Source organism: Dermatophagoides farinae, chromosome 2, assembly GCF_024713945.1.
Source record: "Dermatophagoides farinae isolate YC_2012a chromosome 2, ASM2471394v1, whole genome shotgun sequence".
NCBI classification, from domain to species: domain Eukaryota; kingdom Metazoa; phylum Arthropoda; class Arachnida; order Sarcoptiformes; family Pyroglyphidae; genus Dermatophagoides; species Dermatophagoides farinae.
This window is the reverse complement of record NC_134678.1, coordinates 1,131,172-1,151,736: the sequence shown is the minus strand read 5'-3', so window position 1 is coordinate 1,151,736 and position 20,565 is coordinate 1,131,172. Positions and strand designations below refer to the sequence as shown.

The 20,565-nt window shown below is 29.6% G+C and overlaps 3 protein-coding genes across 6 annotated transcripts; 1 reads left to right on the top strand and 2 right to left on the bottom strand.

Annotated features, from left to right (window-relative positions):
• Nucleotides 1–255: 255 nt before the first annotated feature.
• Nucleotides 256–7,610, bottom strand: LOC124496386 (ABC transporter G family member 23). Of its 3 annotated transcripts, none has more exons than XM_075735833.1 (7): nt 6,567–7,610; nt 6,129–6,473; nt 2,984–3,943; nt 2,222–2,689; nt 1,642–2,150; nt 877–1,566; nt 256–796 (listed from the first exon to the last, which is right to left on the bottom strand). In XM_075735833.1, exons 3-7 carry the CDS (start codon nt 3,933–3,935, stop codon nt 539–541), a joined length of 2,877 nt encoding a protein of 958 aa, XP_075591948.1. In that variant the 5' UTR covers nt 3,936–3,943; nt 6,129–6,473; nt 6,567–7,610; the 3' UTR covers nt 256–538. The 3 variants fall into 3 exon arrangements, with proteins under 3 accessions (XP_075591948.1, XP_075591947.1, XP_075591949.1); XM_075735832.1 differs by lacking the exons at nt 6,129–6,473; nt 6,567–7,610 and adding exons at nt 5,014–5,091; nt 5,242–5,621; XM_075735834.1 differs by lacking the exons at nt 6,129–6,473; nt 6,567–7,610 and adding an exon at nt 5,242–5,732.
• A 2,218-nt stretch (nt 7,611–9,828) lies between these two features.
• LOC124499272 (L-sorbose 1-dehydrogenase) lies at nt 9,829–12,996 on the bottom strand. 2 transcript variants are annotated; one of them, XM_075735837.1, is made up of 5 exons: nt 12,858–12,996; nt 12,327–12,781; nt 11,877–12,273; nt 11,263–11,811; nt 9,829–11,194 (listed from the first exon to the last, which is right to left on the bottom strand). In XM_075735837.1, exons 3-5 carry the CDS (start codon nt 12,232–12,234, stop codon nt 10,260–10,262), a joined length of 1,842 nt encoding a protein of 613 aa, XP_075591952.1. In that variant the 5' UTR covers nt 12,235–12,273; nt 12,327–12,781; nt 12,858–12,996; the 3' UTR covers nt 9,829–10,259. The 2 variants fall into 2 exon arrangements, with proteins under 2 accessions (XP_075591952.1, XP_075591951.1); XM_075735836.1 differs by having other exon boundaries at nt 11,877–12,781; nt 12,858–12,995.
• Nucleotides 12,997–13,474: 478 nt separating this feature from the next.
• Nucleotides 13,475–20,326, top strand: LOC124499271 (acetylcholinesterase-1). Its single transcript, XM_075735835.1, has 5 exons — nt 13,475–13,970; nt 14,047–14,557; nt 14,628–15,627; nt 15,703–15,967; nt 20,147–20,326. Exons 1-4 carry the CDS (start codon nt 13,680–13,682, stop codon nt 15,848–15,850), a joined length of 1,950 nt encoding a protein of 649 aa, XP_075591950.1. The 5' UTR covers nt 13,475–13,679; the 3' UTR covers nt 15,851–15,967; nt 20,147–20,326.
• The last annotated feature ends 239 nt before the right edge of the window (nt 20,327–20,565 follow it).

Genomic DNA, 20,565 nt, shown 5'->3' with positions numbered 1-20,565 from the left:
TTTGTTAGATTTCATTGGAAATTATTATTTTTTTTGTATTAGAATGAAGAGTTTTCAAGGTTTGAACTAAAATTAATTTATTCACAATCATTGTAGTGGTGGTGGTGGTGGTGATGGCGATGGAAACAAAAAATCCGGTATTTAATGAAACAACAACAAAAAAAAAAACAATCGAATGTTGCTATTTGTGGACGATAATGATTTCTTCTTGATGATGATTTGCAATAGGCAATTAACTAATCAACAATTAATTAATTCGTATTATAAATAGGAAAATTTATTCATCAATTTTTTTCTGGTTTTCCATTCATGTTTGTTTGATGATGATGATGATCAATATGTTGTTGTACAATAATAATAGTTTTTTTCTGTTCTGTTTTGTTTTGTTTCATTTTGTTCATGATGATTAAAAATTCTGGTGTTGATGATTTATTTTTTTCCGTTTCTGTTTTTCTCAAATACATTGAAAAACGTAAGCTCAACGAGAAATGGTAAAAAAAGTTGCAATATGTAAAAAAAAATCATGAAAATGAAAATACTATTGTGAGGTAAAATGAAAGACGAGGACGTTTGTAACCAGTAGAATAATATTATAAATAAAACTACTGACATATCCCATAAAAACTTCATGTTGAGCAAATGTCCATCCACGTCTAAACATATGATGTGTTGAACGAATTGGATAGGATAATGGTGCCATCCAGAATATTTTCTGTAACCATGCATCAATTGATTCAAGTGGCCAGAATACACCGCTTATCATCCATAATGGAAATACCATACCAAGTGATAGTAACTATTTGAATTTGGGAAAAAAATAAACATTAAATTTTGATTTTTAAGAAAAAAAAATCTAACAGAAAAAAAAATACTCACCACAGCAACAATTTCATTTTTCGATATTGCCGATATAAGTAGACCGATAAATATGCCGGTTAAACCTTGTAAATATAACATCAGATAAACTTCACTTAATGGTCCCAATACTGACACATCGAATACAATTATTGCAACAAACAATAAAATGATCACTTGAATAATCAGACTTAACATTAATGTAATCAAATGTGTTAAAAATACTTCTATGGATGTAGCACCATTGACAAATGTTCTTTCAATAATATTATCTTTTCTTTCCATCACCAATACCATACCGGACATTAATAATGGTGTTGTATAAATAATAGCCACCAATGAACCGGCAATCAAATTGTCCAAAAGTACATAACCATTTTCTAGATCTAATTTTCCATGTACAACTTCTTGCACCATTACCGGTATTCTCACAGTACTAGGATTATATCCAAATGATTCGGCAATATTTTCAACAAATTTCTGATATGAATTCATCAATGAATTATCGATAACATTGTGTATGAAATTATCCGTTTGATCGGGATATAATTTGATTTTACTATTATTAAAATCTTGTTCACTTAAATCCGATGGATTCTTTGCACGACGCCGATAAGCTGCAGAAAATCTATCACTCATTTCGATAGCCAGCCATGCTTTTCCATTGATTACCGTTTGTATTGCTTCATCTAATGAATTATAATGGTTTACCTGTGTGTAAAAGTCAAAAATTAAAATTAATCACAATTAATAATAATCATAATCGATTATATAAATTATACATACACGTAATAATCGTTCATCAATTAGATCCAGAAATCGTTTCGAAAGTGGTTTTGTATCATTATTAAAAATTGAAACCTCAATATTATCAGGAGATTTATATACTGATATGCAGAATAGAACAATTTGTATAGTAGGTAATAATAGAAAGAAAAAGAATAATAATGGATTCCTTTTGAGATTGACAATATTCTTAAAGAATAATGCTTTCAATCGGATTTTATCAACAGTAAAATTATAAAATTTTGAACGAATTTGTTCCAATTCAGGTTCATAGATGTCAGTCTGTTCTTTAGATGAATCTTGTTTTTTCAATGAATGTTTTTGTTTAATTTCACCACAATCATGTTGACATAGCTGTAAGAAAACATCTTCCAATACGGTTGTATTATATTTCTGTAATAATGAATCTGGTGAATCTTGTGCCAAAATTCTACCGAAACGCATGAATGCTAAATTATTGGCTCTACGTGATTCTTCAATATAATGTGTGGTAATTATGATGGTCATTCCTGATGAAAATGATTATAAAAATAAAAATTATTATTATTTTCATTAATTTAGATTTCCATTATATACATACGATTATTGATACATAAATATTCTAAGTATTGCCAAATTTTAAGTCGTAATAATGGATCAACACCAACAGTTGGTTCATCCAATATTAATAATGGTGGTGAATGAAATAATGTTAATGCAATCGATGCACGACGTTGTTGACCACCACTACATTGTTCAATTTTACGATCTTTAGGCGGTAGATTTAATAGTTCGATCATAAAATCTGTCCGTTTGATAATTTCATCTTTAGGAATGTGATGTAATAAACCAAAATAGTATAATGTTTCGGCTATAGTGAATGATGGAAACATTGCCAATTCTTGTGGCATAAAACCAACACCACTGCCCGGAATATTCGAATGAATTCCACCTGGTCGTGCACCGAATACTTGTACATCACCTTTTTTCGGTTTTAATCGACCCAATATTATCCTCAATAATGTTGTCTTGCCACAACCACTCGCACCTAGTAATGCGAATATTTGAGCTATATTGACAAAAAAAAAATTACGAAAAATAAAGAAAAACACATTGAAAAATAATAAACTTGATGAATTTTCAATTTTTTTTGTGCTGATCATGAATGGCCAAGAAACTTGAAACCGGAAAAAAAGCTAATAAACCAAATGATCAGATAAAATGGATAGGAAAAAAATTTTTTTTCAATGAAATTATCAGATTTTTGTTCACAGTCGATGACATGAATTTTTTTTCACTTTGCATAGAAAAAAAAATTTCATAGAGAAAGATAGAGAGAAAGTGAATGAATGAAAATTTTTACCTTTTGGAACAACCAAATTAATGTTGGATAAAACATTTGTTTTTTTCGTATATGAAAATGATACATTTTTAATCACAACTGCCACTTTTTGTTGTTGTTTTTGTTGTTTATATGAAGAATTGTTGTTGTTGTTGTTGTTGTTGTTATTATCCATGGATGTTTGTGTATCATTATTATTATTATTTTGATGATTTATATCGATACTGATTCTTCTATCTTGTCCATGTTCATTCGTAATATGAATTGATGGTATTGTCATCACTCTGCTGTTGTTGTTGTTGTTGTTGTTATTGTTATTGACTGGTGTCACATTAAATTGTGGTTTTGTTTCAACTATCTGTTGTTGATTATTCACTTCAATTGGCAAAATGGCAACTGATGATAAATCTTGATTAATCACTGGTTTCGATGATGATGTGGATGAATCGTTATTATTAGTATTTTTTTCTGGCATCTCTTCCATTTCAAAACATTCATTTATATAAGATTGAACTTGATTCATTAATTTCTGTACAATCTCTTCCTGTGACGAATCTTTCCGTTTTATATTGTCATCATCATTATTATTATTATTATATGATGATGATGATTTTTCTGGTTGTTTCTCATTTTTCATTTCCATTGTTATTGATGATGATTGCTGTGAATGTGGCTTCAATGATAACGATGATGACGAAGAGTGCAATGATGATGATGATGATGATGATGAGGATGTGGATGTGGATGTGGATGACGATGACGATGATGATTGGTCATCAGAATTATCCTTTATTTCGTCATTATTAAGCAATTTTTCATCATTATCATCATTATTATTATTATTCGATTGTATTATTACCATATTTGAATGATTCGATTCTATTTCGACAACAGGATGCTGTTCAGACGACGACGACGGCGACGGCGCCGGTGATGATAATGATAAATTAATAATTTCTTCTGTGTTGCTCATTTTTCTTTCTGTATTTTTTTAAAAAAAAGATAGAATATTCTTTAGCCAAAAGAAAAAAAAATCAATTGTCACTGTTTATCAATGATGACAACAATATCATCGAATGAATTGAATGGTGAACAGCAAGCACCATCAATTGTTGATCAATATACATAAATGTCAAACAAAACAAAACAAAACAAAAAAAATCACATCGAAAATCAATGATTAGTAGGTAATTGATTTTATTTCTATAGTGAACAAAAAAAAAAATTAATTGACGTCAAATGTACTATTTTAATGATGAGTATATATAATTTTTTTTTCTGGTGTGGAAAAATTTCAATTTAATTGTGTAAAAAATTTTCTATCTCTCGCTCTCTCGTTTTTTTTTTGCCGTGTTCATGATCAAAGAAAATAACCATATCGATTTCAAATCATGTAAGCAACAATTGTTGGTGGTCGATGTTGATGATGATGATGATTGGATTCAATCATCATCATCATTTTCAGACAAGAAAATCACAGAACAACAACAAAAAAAATGATTATTTCAAATGATGATGATGATCATGATCATGGTTTATTCATCATTAACATTTTTTTTTCAGAGAAAATGATCAGAATCAATCAAATTATTATTATGGACGAACAATACCCACGCATAATGTACAGATACTCACACACACACACACACACAAATGGTTTTGGTTGAATGAATAATCAAATTCACATCATATAACTACAACAACAATGATGATGATTATGAAGATGAAGATGATGATTTGTGTACATTCATTTGAAATAAAGTATCCAATCAATCAATCAATCATCAATCGATTGATCGTATCGATTGTGAACCAGTCAATCAAATGAATTTTGAAATTGAAAATTGTCAATCACGAACCCAATTTGGTGATGATATAAACTCGAAACAGACACACACACACACACACACACACACACATGCAAATACATAACACCGACAATGAACTTTTCTCTTTTTTTTTTGAATAAATTGGATTTGTGGTTACAACAACAACAACAACAACGAAAAAATTTCAATTTTCCGGTAAAATTTCAAATTTTTTTTTCTCACTTTTTTTTGTATCGGAAACAACAATATGTACAACAAGTTTCATTTGAAAATTACAATGATGATGATGATGATGATGATCTACAAAACAGCAAACAAGCAAACAAACAAAAAAAAACAAAATTAAAATATATCAATGGCGCGCGTTTTTTTTTGTTTGTTTGTTTCAAAATGAAAAAAAAAAATTTTCATTCATTCATTCAATTTGTTTGTTTGTTTGCTATTACTTACCACTTGGTTTTATTGAATGTGATCAATTGTATGTTGGATAAAATGGATAGATGCGGATCAAGGAACAAAAGTAGTATTATTATTATATTTCAATAAACAACAACAAAAAGGAATGGGAAGAAAATGAAGAAACAAAAAAAAAAAAAAAAAAAAAAAAAACAGAACAGAACAGAACAAAATCGTTGTCATCGATGACAATGTATGTGGTATATACGCAAAAAAAAAAATTTTTTTTTTTTGTTTCAATGTGTGTGTGTGTGGATCTTAATGGAGCAATCACAAGTTTAAGCTCGAGAGAGAGACTGATACAGGGAGAAATTAAAACTAAAAATGAAATGATTTTCTTGGCCAAAAAGAAAAAAAAAATCTTTGATGAATCATGAAAATGAAGTGAGAGAGAGAGAGAAAGAAAAAAACTAAACAAATTAATAAAATAAAGTGTAAAAAAAAAGATTTTTTTTTCCGAAAAAAAAAACAAAAATCAATCGCCCGAAGCTTTTAGATGATGATAATGATGATGATGATGATATATAAAATGTATGTAAATGTAAACGTAAAATACGTACAGAATATAACCTTGAGAATTTCAGTATAGTTTTTTTTTTGTTCTTTGATTTTACCATTACCACATTGGATTAACCATGAATAACATAAACATGATCATAAAAGATAAATTATCTTATATATATGAATGAGAAGAGCAAAAAAAAAAATCTTGAAGAAACTACATGTAAATCAGGATTGAAAATGAATTGAATGAATAAATGAAAGGTTTAGATTTTCTTCACAATTCATAATTGGTGAATAGCAGAAGAAATTCTGCATAAATTCAGGTTTTAGCTTTTGGTGAAAGAAAAAAAAGAGATTTCGTTTACACCTATTTTTACCTGTTGTGGTGGTTGTTGTTGTTGTTGTTGGTAATGGTGGTGGTGCTTGCAGTGGATTTGTTTTTATTCTTTAATTAATTTAAAAAGGATAAGAATGATTATCTTCATCAATTTAGTAGTGAAAGTGATTAAATCATCTTTTCACAAACACACACATGATGAATTCTTAATTATTTAAACGTACATTCAACCATTAAAATGCATAATAATGATAGTAGTTGCAGATTAATAGATTTTCTTCTTCTTTTTCTTCTTCATTTATTTTTTTTTCTCCAAAATTTGACGATAATTACGTTTTATATTTACGAATATACGAATATATTTATGGAAATTATATTTTTACATCTGAAAAAAACAAACACATTGGAAATAAAAAAACAAACAAATAAAAAACAAAAAAACAAAAACAGAAAACAAAAACAAAAAACAAAAACAAACCAAATGCACTTATACATGCCGCCATACACCATGAAATGCAGATGTGTAATCAACCAAAACGGATGAGCAGCCACTTATATAGATAGATAGATAGATATATTTGATTATTATGTGACATGATGATGACGATAATTTGACAATCGAATCGTTAATAATTGATCATTGATTCTTGATGATGATGATGTCCTTATATTTATTTATTTTTAGAAAAAAAAATTTAATGTCACGTTTTTATGTCCATTTTTTTTGTCTCAAACAGACAAACGACAAATTCTATGGTGAAGACAAGAAAAAAAATTGATTTTCCAATTGAAACAAATGATTAGCTTCATTTTCATTTTTTGTTTTGGTTACGGAAATGATAATTGATTGATTGATTGATTAATCTAGAATATCGTCTTTGATTGCGAAACAAAACAAAAAACAAAAAAAATTTTTGTTGTTATTGAAGACGACGATGAAGAAGAAAAAAAAAAGAATTTTTCGAATGACAATGACAATCACTAAATTTTTCGTTTTGTTTGTTTATCAGTCATTCTGTACGTGTTACGTTTTTTTTGAAGAAAAAGCAAGAGAAAAAGAGTTTCGAACGTTAGTTGGTTTGTTGGTTGGTTCATTCATCCATTTGGTGGCATCATCAAATTGAAAAATCATTGGCCATGAAAATGAATTTTTTTTTGTTTGCCATCCGCAACATTGTGTTTGTGTTTGTGTTTATTCATGCATGTGTTTATATTATCGACCAAAATCAAAATCAAAACAAAAACATAAGACAAAAACAAACAAACAGACAAACAAAACAAAAAAAATGTAAATACAAAGAAACAAAAACGAACAAACGAACGAAAAACCAAAGAAAATTGCACCACAGAACCAACCAACCAACCAATCAATTGTTCTTAGAATCAACGATGATGATGATGATGATCATTATTCATTCATTTATATTCAATTCAATTCAATTCCTATATTGGGAAAAAAAGGGCTAATTTTTTTTCCATCTTTTGGCTGCTGCTGCAAATTGATTATTGGAAAAAACCGGCAAACCAATTACTTATTCACTACTACTACTACTACTATTCGCTTGTTTGATCAAACGAAACGAATGAAAAAAAAACCGAAGAATTACTAATTAGTTGATAATGAAAATGAAAAAATATCTTGTCGAATGTCATCACACATGTCAAATCAAATCACATCATCATCATCGTCGTCACAATCATCATCGTTTTTTTTTCTCACTAAATTGAATTTAAATTATTCTATCGATCGATAATTCTCAATGATTGTCAATGACAAAAAAAAGCCTCTTTTTTCTCAACAAAATAAAAGTGAAAGTGAAAGTGCATGTGAAATAATTAGTCACATGAAAAAAAACGTCCAATGGAATCCACACAGAGACACACACATATATTTTTTTCTAACAACAACAACAACAACAACGAAAAAAAACTTGAACCTGAAATATTCATCATCATCATCTTATTTTAGTGTACTAATCATCATAATCAACATGTTTTTCTTTTCTTTTTTTGTTTCGTTACTTGAAAAAGAAAATATACCTGCTGATGATGATGATTGGTCTGTGGCTATGAATGGCCATGAATATGAAAAATCCAAATTCCTGATATATGATGATAATTTTTTTTTTATTCAATTAAATTCAATTCATGTTGAAGATGTACTGTTTTTTTTTCTCTATCTCTCTCTTCATTACTTAATCTAATCTAGTCACAATCATCCACACATTGATGACGTGAATCTTGTAATGGTGCAATCTTTTTTTTTCGTTTTAAAAATAGTGGTGCCCAATTTTTTTTCTGTTGATTTTCATTTTTGAACCGCTTGTCATGAATATTCTATATCAAAAAAAGAGAGAGAGAGAGAAAAAAATCTGAATGCGTCATCATGATGATCGTCCCTGTTGAATGTCATTTTTATAATTTTGTTTTCAAAACAAAATTATTTCATCACGGCTGCAACAACCACAATCGATGCAGTAAAAAAATTATTCCAAAAAGTAATAAAAAAAAACAAACAAACAAACCAAATTTGTTTTTTCATAATAAACAAACAAAAACAAAAAATCACATCTCGCTTGCAATATGGCATTAAAATCCTTCAAAATTATATTGAAAATAAAACTTCACTAATGTGGAAAATTAATTTCGAAATTAAAAACCCAAAAAAAATTATAAAAAAAATGAAATCACTAATAAACTGTCACGTAAACACACACACACACAATGAAACCTTCGGTACATTATGATGTAAACAAAAAAAAACCAAAAAAAAAAGAAACAACAACAACAACCATATCCTATATATATCCTCATTTTATGATGATGATGATATTGGAGGATAAATGATCAACGGGTTTTTTCTGTATTTTGGAATTTTTTTGTTTCACTGTTTGATATGATAAATTCAAGGGGAGGAAATGAAATAACAAATGCATAAAGTGCGAAAAAAAAATTGCAATCGATTATCTCGACGAGTTAGTTAGTGAGAGAGACCAACATTTTTGTAATAAATGATGATTAGCCGGCCGGCAATTGATTAAATTGTTGATTTAGTCGTTGTTCGATTGATTTGTTTTTTTTCGCACAGGATTTTACGTTTATCAACAAAACAGGAAATGTATGAACAAAACGCTAAAAAAAAAAAATTTCATTGTCATTAGAATTCAAGAAAACAAAAAAAAAACAGAAAAAAAATACTTAATGGATTTGTTTGCTTGTTTACCTATTTTTAATGGTTTGTTTATCTGGATTTAAATGTTAAAAAAAAAATTAAATTTAAATTTTATTAATTTTCAAGGAAAACAATCATTTTCAATTCTTTTTTTTTCATGAATTTCCATTGATGATGATGATGATGGTAATGAGAAAATTTTAAATTTAAATTTTTTTTTCTCACAAAAAAAAAATTTTTCGAATCTTTGTGTATTTTTTTTTTCACTATTTCTACGTCATCACACCACATACACACAATCAATATAGAACACAGTTTAATTTTAATTTTTTTTTGTGCACCACTCAATTTGATTATCAATTATCAATTATCAATTATAATATTTCAAAAAAAAAATCCAATGACAATGACAATTTCATCGTTGTTGTCATAAGTCGCCATCATCATCATCATCATCATCATCAGGGATATTAATCATTTTTCTATAGAAAAATTTTAATTTTTTGTTTTGGTTAATGAAATTAATGTAGGAAACAAACAAACAAACGAAGAAAAAAAACTACCATACCGATTAACGCCAATGATGATTATCATCAATTTCGTTTTTTTTTCATGGTCCAATCCAATCGAATGCGAATGATTGTGAATTGTGAATTTTTTTTTCTTTTTTTTTTTTTTTTGCCTGATCGATATCCCCATACTCAAGCTCATCAGCGCAGCCCTGCGCCCAGCCACAAAAATTCATGTTTATCGATTTATTTCCTTTTTTTTCCGTTGTTGTTGCTTATTAATATCTTAAAAATATCAATTAATTTTTTGCCATTTATAAACACGTGCTATAAGTATTTAATTCAATGGAAAAAAAATTTTCTCTCTCTTTTTCACTTCATAAATATGACCATCAATTTTTTTTTATAATTATAGAAAAAAAAATTAATGTTAAATATTTGTTACTGTCGCTGTTGTCTTTTTTTTTCGTTAATCATTTTTTTTTCTTGATCAAATCGATGACGCTGATGATGATAATTCATCAATGATAAATTGTACACCACGTTCACCAATCATAACCGATGCTGCATGTGTATTTGCATTTGCCAATTCCGGTATAATTGATGAATCAATTACACGTAAACGATCAACGCCAATTACACGTAATCTTGGATCGACAACAATATCAGTACGATTTGTTGATCCCATACGACATGCACCACCTGGATGTAATGCAGTATCAGCTACTTGTCTGATTATACAACGTACATAACTATCACATTGATATAATGGTCTATCTGGACAGAATTGACAACCCGGTATTGGTTGTGAAAATATTTCTGCATATTTTGGAAATTCACCAGTCTGTGTTACATAGAATAGAATTTTAGTCATATCCACTAATGCTTGTAGATCACGTGGATCACTAAGATAACGTGGATCGATTAATGGTTGATCAAATGGATTTTTCGTTGCTAAACGTATAGTACCACGACTATATGTTCGATAAATGGCTGATGTAACCAGAAGATATTGTTTACCCAAATATGGTGTCCAGAAATCTGCCCATTGTTGTAAATTTATTCCATATGATGAAACAGTTTCAGTAAGATTTCTTAATACACTATATGCATTAACATCGATAACAGCATTAGGCCATTCAGGATTATCATTAGTTTTTGTACTAAAAAATGTAATTGAATTCGGTAATTGTGTCAAAGGACCAGTTTGATTGATATAATATTCATATAATTGTTCAACAGTTGGTCCAACAGCTTCATTCAATAGACTATGATTTTTTACTCCATAATAATGATGTATGAAAACATGATCTTGAAAATTTTCACCAACAGGTAAATCGGCAATCACCGTAATGTTCATCGATTCAAGATGTTGACGTGGACCAATGCCTGAAAGCATCAGGATTTGTGGTGATGCAATACATCCTGTTTGTTTTCCAATTGATAGAAAAAAAATCAAATTAATAAATTGAATTTTTTTTTTGGTTCTTTACCTGCTGAAAGTATAACTTCATTATTTGCCATAACCGTATAATTATTTCCATTGCGTATGAATTCAACTCCAATGGCTGTAATATTATTGGTTTGATTATTATGTTCGAAAAGTATTTTTGTCACAAATGAATTGGCCATTATATGTAGATTATTTGGATATGGATTTGGATCGATATAGGAATTTCCCGTTGAACATCGTGTTCCATTATTCACCGTTAATTCATAGATCATTGTACCCATTTGGCTTTCACCATTAATATCGATTGTCGGTATACCGAAACTATTCATTTGTTGTTGAAATACATATAACATTGGATCAGGATGTGCCATAGGTGAAACACCCATTGGACCATTTGTGCCATGATAGCCACGATTTTCTTGTACAATTTTCGGTGATGTATTATTTTCAGAACGAATAAAATATGGTAAAATTGAATTATAATCCCAACCATCACAACCATATGTTGTATACCAATTATCATAGCTACGACGATTACCACGATTATAAAGCATCCAATTTATTGTCGATGTACCACCAATAACTTTTCCTATTGTGGATGCGTGTGACAAAAAACAAAACAAAACAAAACAATCAATCATTCTTTTGGCTTACCTTTTGGTTGTCTAATTCTTTGATCACGAAATGCTTGTCCTATATTCGTTTGTGGTATGGTCAAATATTGCCAATCCATTTCACTACCAACCAACCATGGTGTTAAACCAGGCATATCACTAACAACACTTTGTGCACCACCGGCTTCTAATAATAAAATTCTTAAACTAGATTGATTAAATGCTGCCAATCGGTTGGCAACAACAGCACCAGCTGAACCTGATCCAACAATTATGTAATCATAATTATTGGTATCCAATTCTGTACGATTCACATTATTATTATGTAGAATTTGTCGCTGCAATGAAATCACTGAAATGGCTAATAATTGTGTTGTTAAGCTGGCGGTAGTAGCCATTTTTTTTATGTTTGTTTGTTCCAAATCAGCGAAAAAAATCTACTCTTTTATAAACATGTCGAAAAATTTTCATTTTTGTTTTGTTGCGTTACCTGTATAAATTATTCCTGAATTATTGTTTTGTTTTTTTTGCCCACATTTTCATCAAAATTTAAATTTTCAATAAATTTTTTTTGTCATCCATTTTTTTTCGAATCACGTTTTCATTTGTAATTTCATTTTTGGGTTTTTTTTTCTCCATGACAAACGCTGATGACGATAATGATGGCGATTATAAACTCGAATGAACCTGACATTCGTTTGTTTCTGTTTGTTGTTCTGGATTAAACACATGTTTCTTCTGTCTATCTGTGTGTGTGTGTGTGTGGTTAGATGGTTGAATGGCCGAAAGCTTAAATCAGAATCACTCGACCACCAAAACTGATTCATTTTTTCGATATATTAATTTATCGATCAAAGACATTGTTTTATTATTGTGCGGGAAAAAAAAGAAAAAAGCTAAGAAAAAAACAATGGAGAAACACTAATAATAGATAATTACACGTTTCTTTATTTAGTAGAGAACAAAAAAAGAAATTCCAATGATGATTAGCATTAATAAGAAAAATTTTTTTTCTACTTACCTGCTGCTGCTTTGTAACCAAATTTTCATGATTATTTTTGATCATTGAGATATTTTTGGAATGTTTTTTTTGTTGTTTATGAAAAAAAAATGGAAAAATTTACATTACGTGTGCATGTGCACTCGTGCACTCAATAATGATGATGATGTGATGATGATGGTGGAGGATGATGATGAATGGAAAACATAATATAAAAAAAATACAATTTGTAATGGAAAAAAAGGGAAATACATGATTATCATAGATAGAATACATGATTATCATCATGATGATGATGATGATGATCATGTCGATGATCAACGTCATCATAATCGATGACATATCTAAATGGATGGATGTGTTTTGTTTTGTTTTTTTTTTAGTGGACGATCAATTTTCAATTTTTTTTCAATTAAATTTGAATTTCCACATGAAAACTATCATTATCATTTATTATAACATATATATTATAATGAGGAATGCACATATAGAAAATGATGATAATAATTATTTGCGAATTGAATTGAATGAAAAACAAAACAATCATCAATGTGTGTGTGTGTGTGTGTAAGTGTGGAAAAAAAAAGTGGGAAAGGCGATAAAAACCCATTTTTGTCGATGGTTAAAAATTATAATTTTTTTTTTCTTTCGACATTCATATATGTACAAAAACATAAATAAACACACACACACACACGGTAAAAAAAAAAATATTCATCATTCGAATGTCGATACCAGTCTTGTTATAATCATTAAAAGTTTTTGAGATTTTTTTGTTTTGTGTTTTTTGTTTTTGTTTTTTCTTTTGATTCATTGATCATCGATGATCATTTTGTTGTAACGATGTATTTGAATGAAAAACGACGAAAAATTCTAACAATTCTATTTAGTGTTTTTTTTTGTATGATCATTGTTACATTATTCATTTATAAATGGAATTCTCCTTTGTTACATTTAAATAATATTTTTACAAGAAATTCTCGTTCCATTCCTAATAATTATATTGTTATTTCATTATCAAAATTACGATTTAATAATGACCAATATGGTCCAAAATTACGTGGCCAATTGATTGATGAACAAAATGTTACATTAGCACAATTTCTTGGTGTTCGTTATGCAGAAAAACCAAAAGTATGATGATTTTATTGAAATTGATTGTGTTTTTTTTTAGTTGTTGTTGTAATTTTTTTTCCTATTTCTTCCATAGAGATTTCGACGAGCAAGACCAGCAACAGAATGGATGGGCATAAAAAATGCTCTGAAATGGCCACCATTTTGTATGCAAAATAATCTAAAACAATTTGATTATTTAACGAAAATTTATAATCGAAATGTTAGTGAAGATTGTTTATTTCTAAACATATGGACACCGATATGGACAACAACCGGTAGCTCATCTTTGACTAATGTTAAAGATAATCAAAATATTACTACGATGAATAAATCGAACAAATTATTATTACCGGTCATTATTTACATACATGGTGGTGGTTTCAACTATATGGGCATCAGTATGGAAGCATATAATGGTGGAATGATTTCAGCCATTGGTAATGTTGTTTTTGTTACCATCAATTATCGTGTTGGTTTACTGGGATTTTTCGATAATAATCTGGAAGATTCTGAACATACAACCGATCATTATGATAGAAATTTAGGTCTTTATGACCAGATCACTGCCATTGAATGGGTGAGAAAAAATATTCATCATTTTGGTGGTAAGTTGTGTGGTTTTTTTTTATAATCAATTTACACATTATATAACATTCTTCATTTTATTTCAAAAAGGTGATCCAAATCAAATCACATTACAAGGTCAATCAGCTGGTGCAATTTCAATTGGCATGTTAATGATTTCACCTGTTAGTCGTAATCTTTTTCAACGTGTCATACTACAAAGTGCAAGTCCAATGATGTTGAAACAAATTTTTACAAATCATCATTTTACACGTGTCATTCAATTGGCTAATTGTACGATCGACCATCATACGACAGAAAATACGTTGTTAATTGATGATGAATATGAAAATGGCAATGGCAATGGCAATGATTATAATAATGATAATGGCGATGATGATAATAATGTTGATGATGAAGAATTTGAAGATGATGATAATAATGGTAATAAACAACGAAAACTTGAAACCGAATGTGTTGAAAGATTAACATCCAGAAAAATCAATGAAATACAAGGAGAAATATTGAGTAAAAATATTATCAGCTTTAGTCCATCGATACCAAGTCAATTATTACCAGAATATGTTGAACAACAATCTGATAATATTGTACAAAAAGATATATTGATTGGTGCAAATGCAAATGAATCAACATTGTATCTACATCATGAAGCACCAGATATAATTCCATTAGTTGATGATTTCAATGTTAATCTAACTACTTTTCAACAAGTTATCGACAAATTGGATAGTGGTTCAAATAATCTCGAACGATTAAGTTCATTAATACTTGATCGTATTAAGAAGGAAAATTCCAAAAATAATGAAAAACAAATTATACGAGAATTTATGGTATTTTTAAGTGATTTCATTTTCAAAGGACCAGTGTTTAAATTTGCCAAATTATTAAGCGATGATGATAGAAAAAATGTTTATCTTTATCTATTTCATGAAGAAAATCTTTCATATCCAAAATGGATTGGTTCACCACATTGGAATGAAATGGATTATGTATTCGGCTTACCGTTACGATATCCAGATAAATTTACCTATGAACAACAAATGTTAAGTCGAAGAATGATTCAAACGTGGACAAATTTTGCAAGAACCGGGTAAAATTGATGTGTGAAAATTATTTTTTATAAAATTTCTGAAATATTTTTTTTCTGTTTGTCTTGTTTAAACAGAAAAATGTTACGACAAAATGGAATCGAATGGCCACAACTTGATAATAGAAATCTACATATGAATCTTATGTCCAATAATGTTTCTGTTGGCAAAGATTTTGGAATGAAATTTTACGATATATTTGATCTTTTATATGATTCTACTTGAGATCTTTCCGTCGTAACAAAATGAAAATCAAAATTCATGGCCAACGATAATGATGATGATGATGGAATTTTTGGAAAATTTCGGCAAAAAACAAATTTATTGCTCACACTCACACACATTATTTTTTAGAATTTTAACAAGCAAAATGAAATAAACTAAAGAACAAATTCAAAAGGTTTTAATAATTATAAATCAATCACTTCTAAACTCATATTTATATCAATAATGGTGACGTGGCATATTCTTAATTGAATTAATTGGTTTCAACAATTCAACACTCCTCCTGTTGAAATAATTAATTCAAATTCCATAACTGAATCAAATGCTTATGTTTTGGAGATGACAAGGATTTAGTTAAAAGATCTGCAACTTGTCCATCGGTGCTAACCCATTCCACGTCTAATATCTCATCTTTGACCAATTGCCTAACCATATGAAATTTTATATCAATATGCTTTAACTTTGAAGGAATGGCCACTTGTTTCAGTTGGGCAATTGCTGACTGGTTGTCCACGAATATTTTTGGTCGTTTGAAATCGATCTTAAGTTCATTCAATATATTCATAATAAAACGAAGACTTTTCGAACACATAGAACAAGCAATAAACTCAGCTTCGCTTGTATTATCGACCACCATTTTCTGTGTTTTCGTTCTCCATAAGACTGGTCCATTAACATTAATGACATAGCCAGAAGTTGATTTTCTATCATCTTTTCTTCCAGCAAGATCGGAATCAGAGAAAGCGTAGATTTCAATATTTTCACTTCCTCCCAGTATAATTCCGTATGAAGTAGTTGATCTCAAATATCGGAATATTCGTTTTAAACCAGTGACATGTATTTCTAATGGCTTAATTACGAAACGTGAAAGTAAAGAAACACCAAAACATATATCTGGACGAGTTTTTGTAGCAAGATATAACAAGCTTCCAATAGCTTGTCTGTACGGATAATCTAAATCTTCTTTTGATTCTTGATACATATCTTCTACTGAACAAGGTGATTGAACACCTTTACAATTTTCCATATCAAAAGTTTTCAATTTAGATTCTGTATAATTAAATTGATATAACTTAATCGTGCGTTTTTGACGATCCCGCTCATATTGGAAACCAACGTATATATCGGATTTAACCAAATTAACTTTAAAATGCTTGTTCAAATAATCGAAAACATTTTGAACTTCATCATGACTAGTTGAGCATATGATACCATCATCAACGTATAATATCACAATAATTAGACATCCATTTTTATAATTATGATATAGACAAGAATCATAATTTGAAACTGTCAAACCATATTCAATAATAACGTCATGAAATCTTTGATTCCAAGCTCTTGGACTTTCTTTTAACCCATATAGTCCACGTTTCAGTTTGCACACTCGATTAGTCCCGTCATCAAAACCATAAGGTTGTTCAATAAAGACATCGTGATAAATGAAACCATTAAGAAAAGCTGTTGATACATCAAACTGAATCATTTCCATATTTAAAGAAGCGATAATTGAGAAAATAAGACGTATAGTATCAGTGTTAACAACAGGTGCATATGTACACCATACGTCATTCTCATCTGCTTCGAAACCTCTCGCCACCAAACGAGATTTGTAACGACCGTCATCTTTTATACGAAATAGCCATTTAACGGAGATGATCTTCTTATTTGATGGTCTTGGAACCAGATCCCAAGTTTGATTTTCGATCAAAGCATCATATTCAGATTTCATAGAAACCAACCATTTATCTGATTCTTCGCTAGTAATTGCTTCATTATATGTTGCCGGCGTTGAACCAGCAATTGTTAAAGCAACAATCTTCCTTGGTCTTAAAGATGCCAAACGTTCAACATTAACTTCATATATCTTATTTGTTGCTCCAACAGGACGACCTCTCTGATGATTTTCGTTTTGTTCAACATTTTCAGTTTGATTTGGATCCACCGAATCTTCTATCATCATTTCTGGTTGATCTGAACTGACTTCGTTATCAACTATATCAACACTACTGACGTTTGCTAGATTATCAGTAATGTCTATATTGTTGCTTTCCAATTTGAGATTTGAAATTTCGTCCCATTTAACTGATGATGATAAACAGATTTGTTTCGATATAGGATCATAACATCGATAAATCGATTCTCCTTCATAGCCAACCAAAACAACAGATTTAGTTCGACCATTAAATTTGTTGTTATTCTTAATCAGCATTTCACCAGATGAACCAAATATTTTAAGATTGGAAACATTTGGTTTTCGTCCATACCATAACGTATATGGTACAACTCCTGCTGAATTCAATAATCTGTTCTGAGTATAAGCTGTTTGATTCAATGCTTCATCCCAGAGACGAAGAGGCAAACTTTTACTCGATAATGAGGCAACAGAATGTTCAACCAATGTTCGTATGTTTCTCTCAGCTTTACCGTTCTGTTGTGGAACACCAACAGTGGCAAACTGATGTATGATTCCATTGTCTTCAATTAATTGTTTGAAATGATTCGAAGTAAATTCTGTACCACGGTCACTTCGAATACATCTGACAATATTGCCGGTATCTAAACGAACTTCATTTAACAATCGTTTAAATTTGGCTAAAACTTCTGTTCTTTGTTTCATAAAGAATAACTTAATATAGCCAGATAATTCATCAACACATATGAGAAAATAACGATTTTGATGAATTGATGTATGCTTGACATAGCCACCTATGTCTAAATGGATGAATTCACCAACTTTTGCACAACTTTTATTCTTCACTGTTGGATGACTTGATTCGACTAATTTTCCTTGACAGCAAGATTTGCAGAAACCAACATCTTGTATGAATCTCTTTGGTAAACCGTCAACCAGATTCTCTTTTGCCATAGACTCAATCAATTTTGAACTAACATGATTGAATCTTTCATGCCAAATTTTCAGACTATCTTGAATCATCATCATATTAACACGTCTTTTAAACAAACGGGATCTTAACTCATATACATTTGCACTTGTATCTGAGCGATCTGCATATATAATTGGCTTTCCTTTCAAGAATACAACAATTTTGTTGAAATCTCCTTTAAAATTGATATCTCGATCACAAGCCAATTGTCCAAGTGATATCATATTCAACGGCGATGATTTAATCAATAAGGAATCTTTTAAAATCACTGTGTTCCATTCATCACCATTATGAATATCGATTTCGACAGTTCCAATTGCAGATGCTTTAACTGATCCACCTGGTGAATCTATATCACCTTCTTCATATACATTTTGATCAACAAAATAACGTGAATCATTAAATGTATGATTACTAGCACCACTATCAGCATAAACAATAGGGTGATCGTACATTTCTTCTTTCTTCGGTTTTGGTTTCAATTCTGAAATATTTCTGATAACCATTCCTAGCTGTATCTTTGGTTTTGCCTTTTCATCTTTTCTTGATGAATTTCCAGACTTGTCTTTATTCTTATCAGGACAATTATTACGATAATGACCAATTTTCTGGCAACCAAAGCATCTTACATTGACTTTTTCTTTCTTCTTCTTAGCTAGAGCTAAAACATTCTGCATACTGTCTGAATCGTTTGATTTTTGCATTTTATGAACACTTCTGACTAACGATTCCAGTTGCTCTAATGTTATTTCTTTTCCAGTTATCATCTTCGTAGCTTTAACACTACATTTAACTTCATTGAAACTTGTTGGTAAAATTGACAGAATTTTTGAACATAGCTCTGAGCTTGTCTTTAAAACTCCTCTGGCTTTTAGTTCACCATTGATTCTTCGAACTTCACTGAATGTTGCTTCTATATCATCGGACCATGAAATTTCGTAGAATTTCTGCAACAAGCCTTCAGTTGATTTACTCGAGCAACCTCTATGATATTGAATTAATTTATCCATCATTTGCTTGGCTGAATCGCAACCAGAAATTCGATGAAAATTTGTCTCATCGACCGTTCTTACTATAAACGCCATGGCCATGAATTTACTTGGATCTTCAGAATCGTTGATGTTATTATCAATAACATATTTCCACAATTTCTTTCCTTTCATGGTCAATTCTATTTCCATAGCCCATCGATGAAAATTAGAATCGTTCAATATAGTAATGTCAGGCAGTTCTTGCGTTGCAGAGCCCATAACCTTTTAGAATTTTAACAAGCAAAATGAAATAAACTAAAGAACAAATTCAAAAGGTTTTTAATAATTATAAATCAATCACTTCTAAACTCATATTTATATCAATAATGGTGACGTGGCATATTCTTAATTGAATTAATTGGTTTCAACAATTCAACATTATTTGAATCTGTTAAATTTTTTTCTTCTTCTTCATTCATTTTGTTTTGTTTTGTTTTACTCACCATAATTCGTTTCTCATATTTATTAGACAAATAATGCATTCATTCATTCATTTAATGCTATCTCATTGAAAATCATTTCATCAAATTATTAATATATTAATAAACATCAATTTTAGAAATTTTTTTTTCTGTTGTTGTTGTTGTTGTTGTTTTTGTTTTTGTAGATTGTAAATAATTACAATCTACAAAACAAAATTTTGAATCAATTTCAAGTTCAACAAACACATCAGTAGCCGAAGTAGCAGCAATTAAACTTCTAAATGAAGGTAGCAAGCGAGTTAATCGTTATATCCCACCTCATCATCATCATCATCATCATTATGGTAGCATTTTTTTTTGCATTTAAATCGATT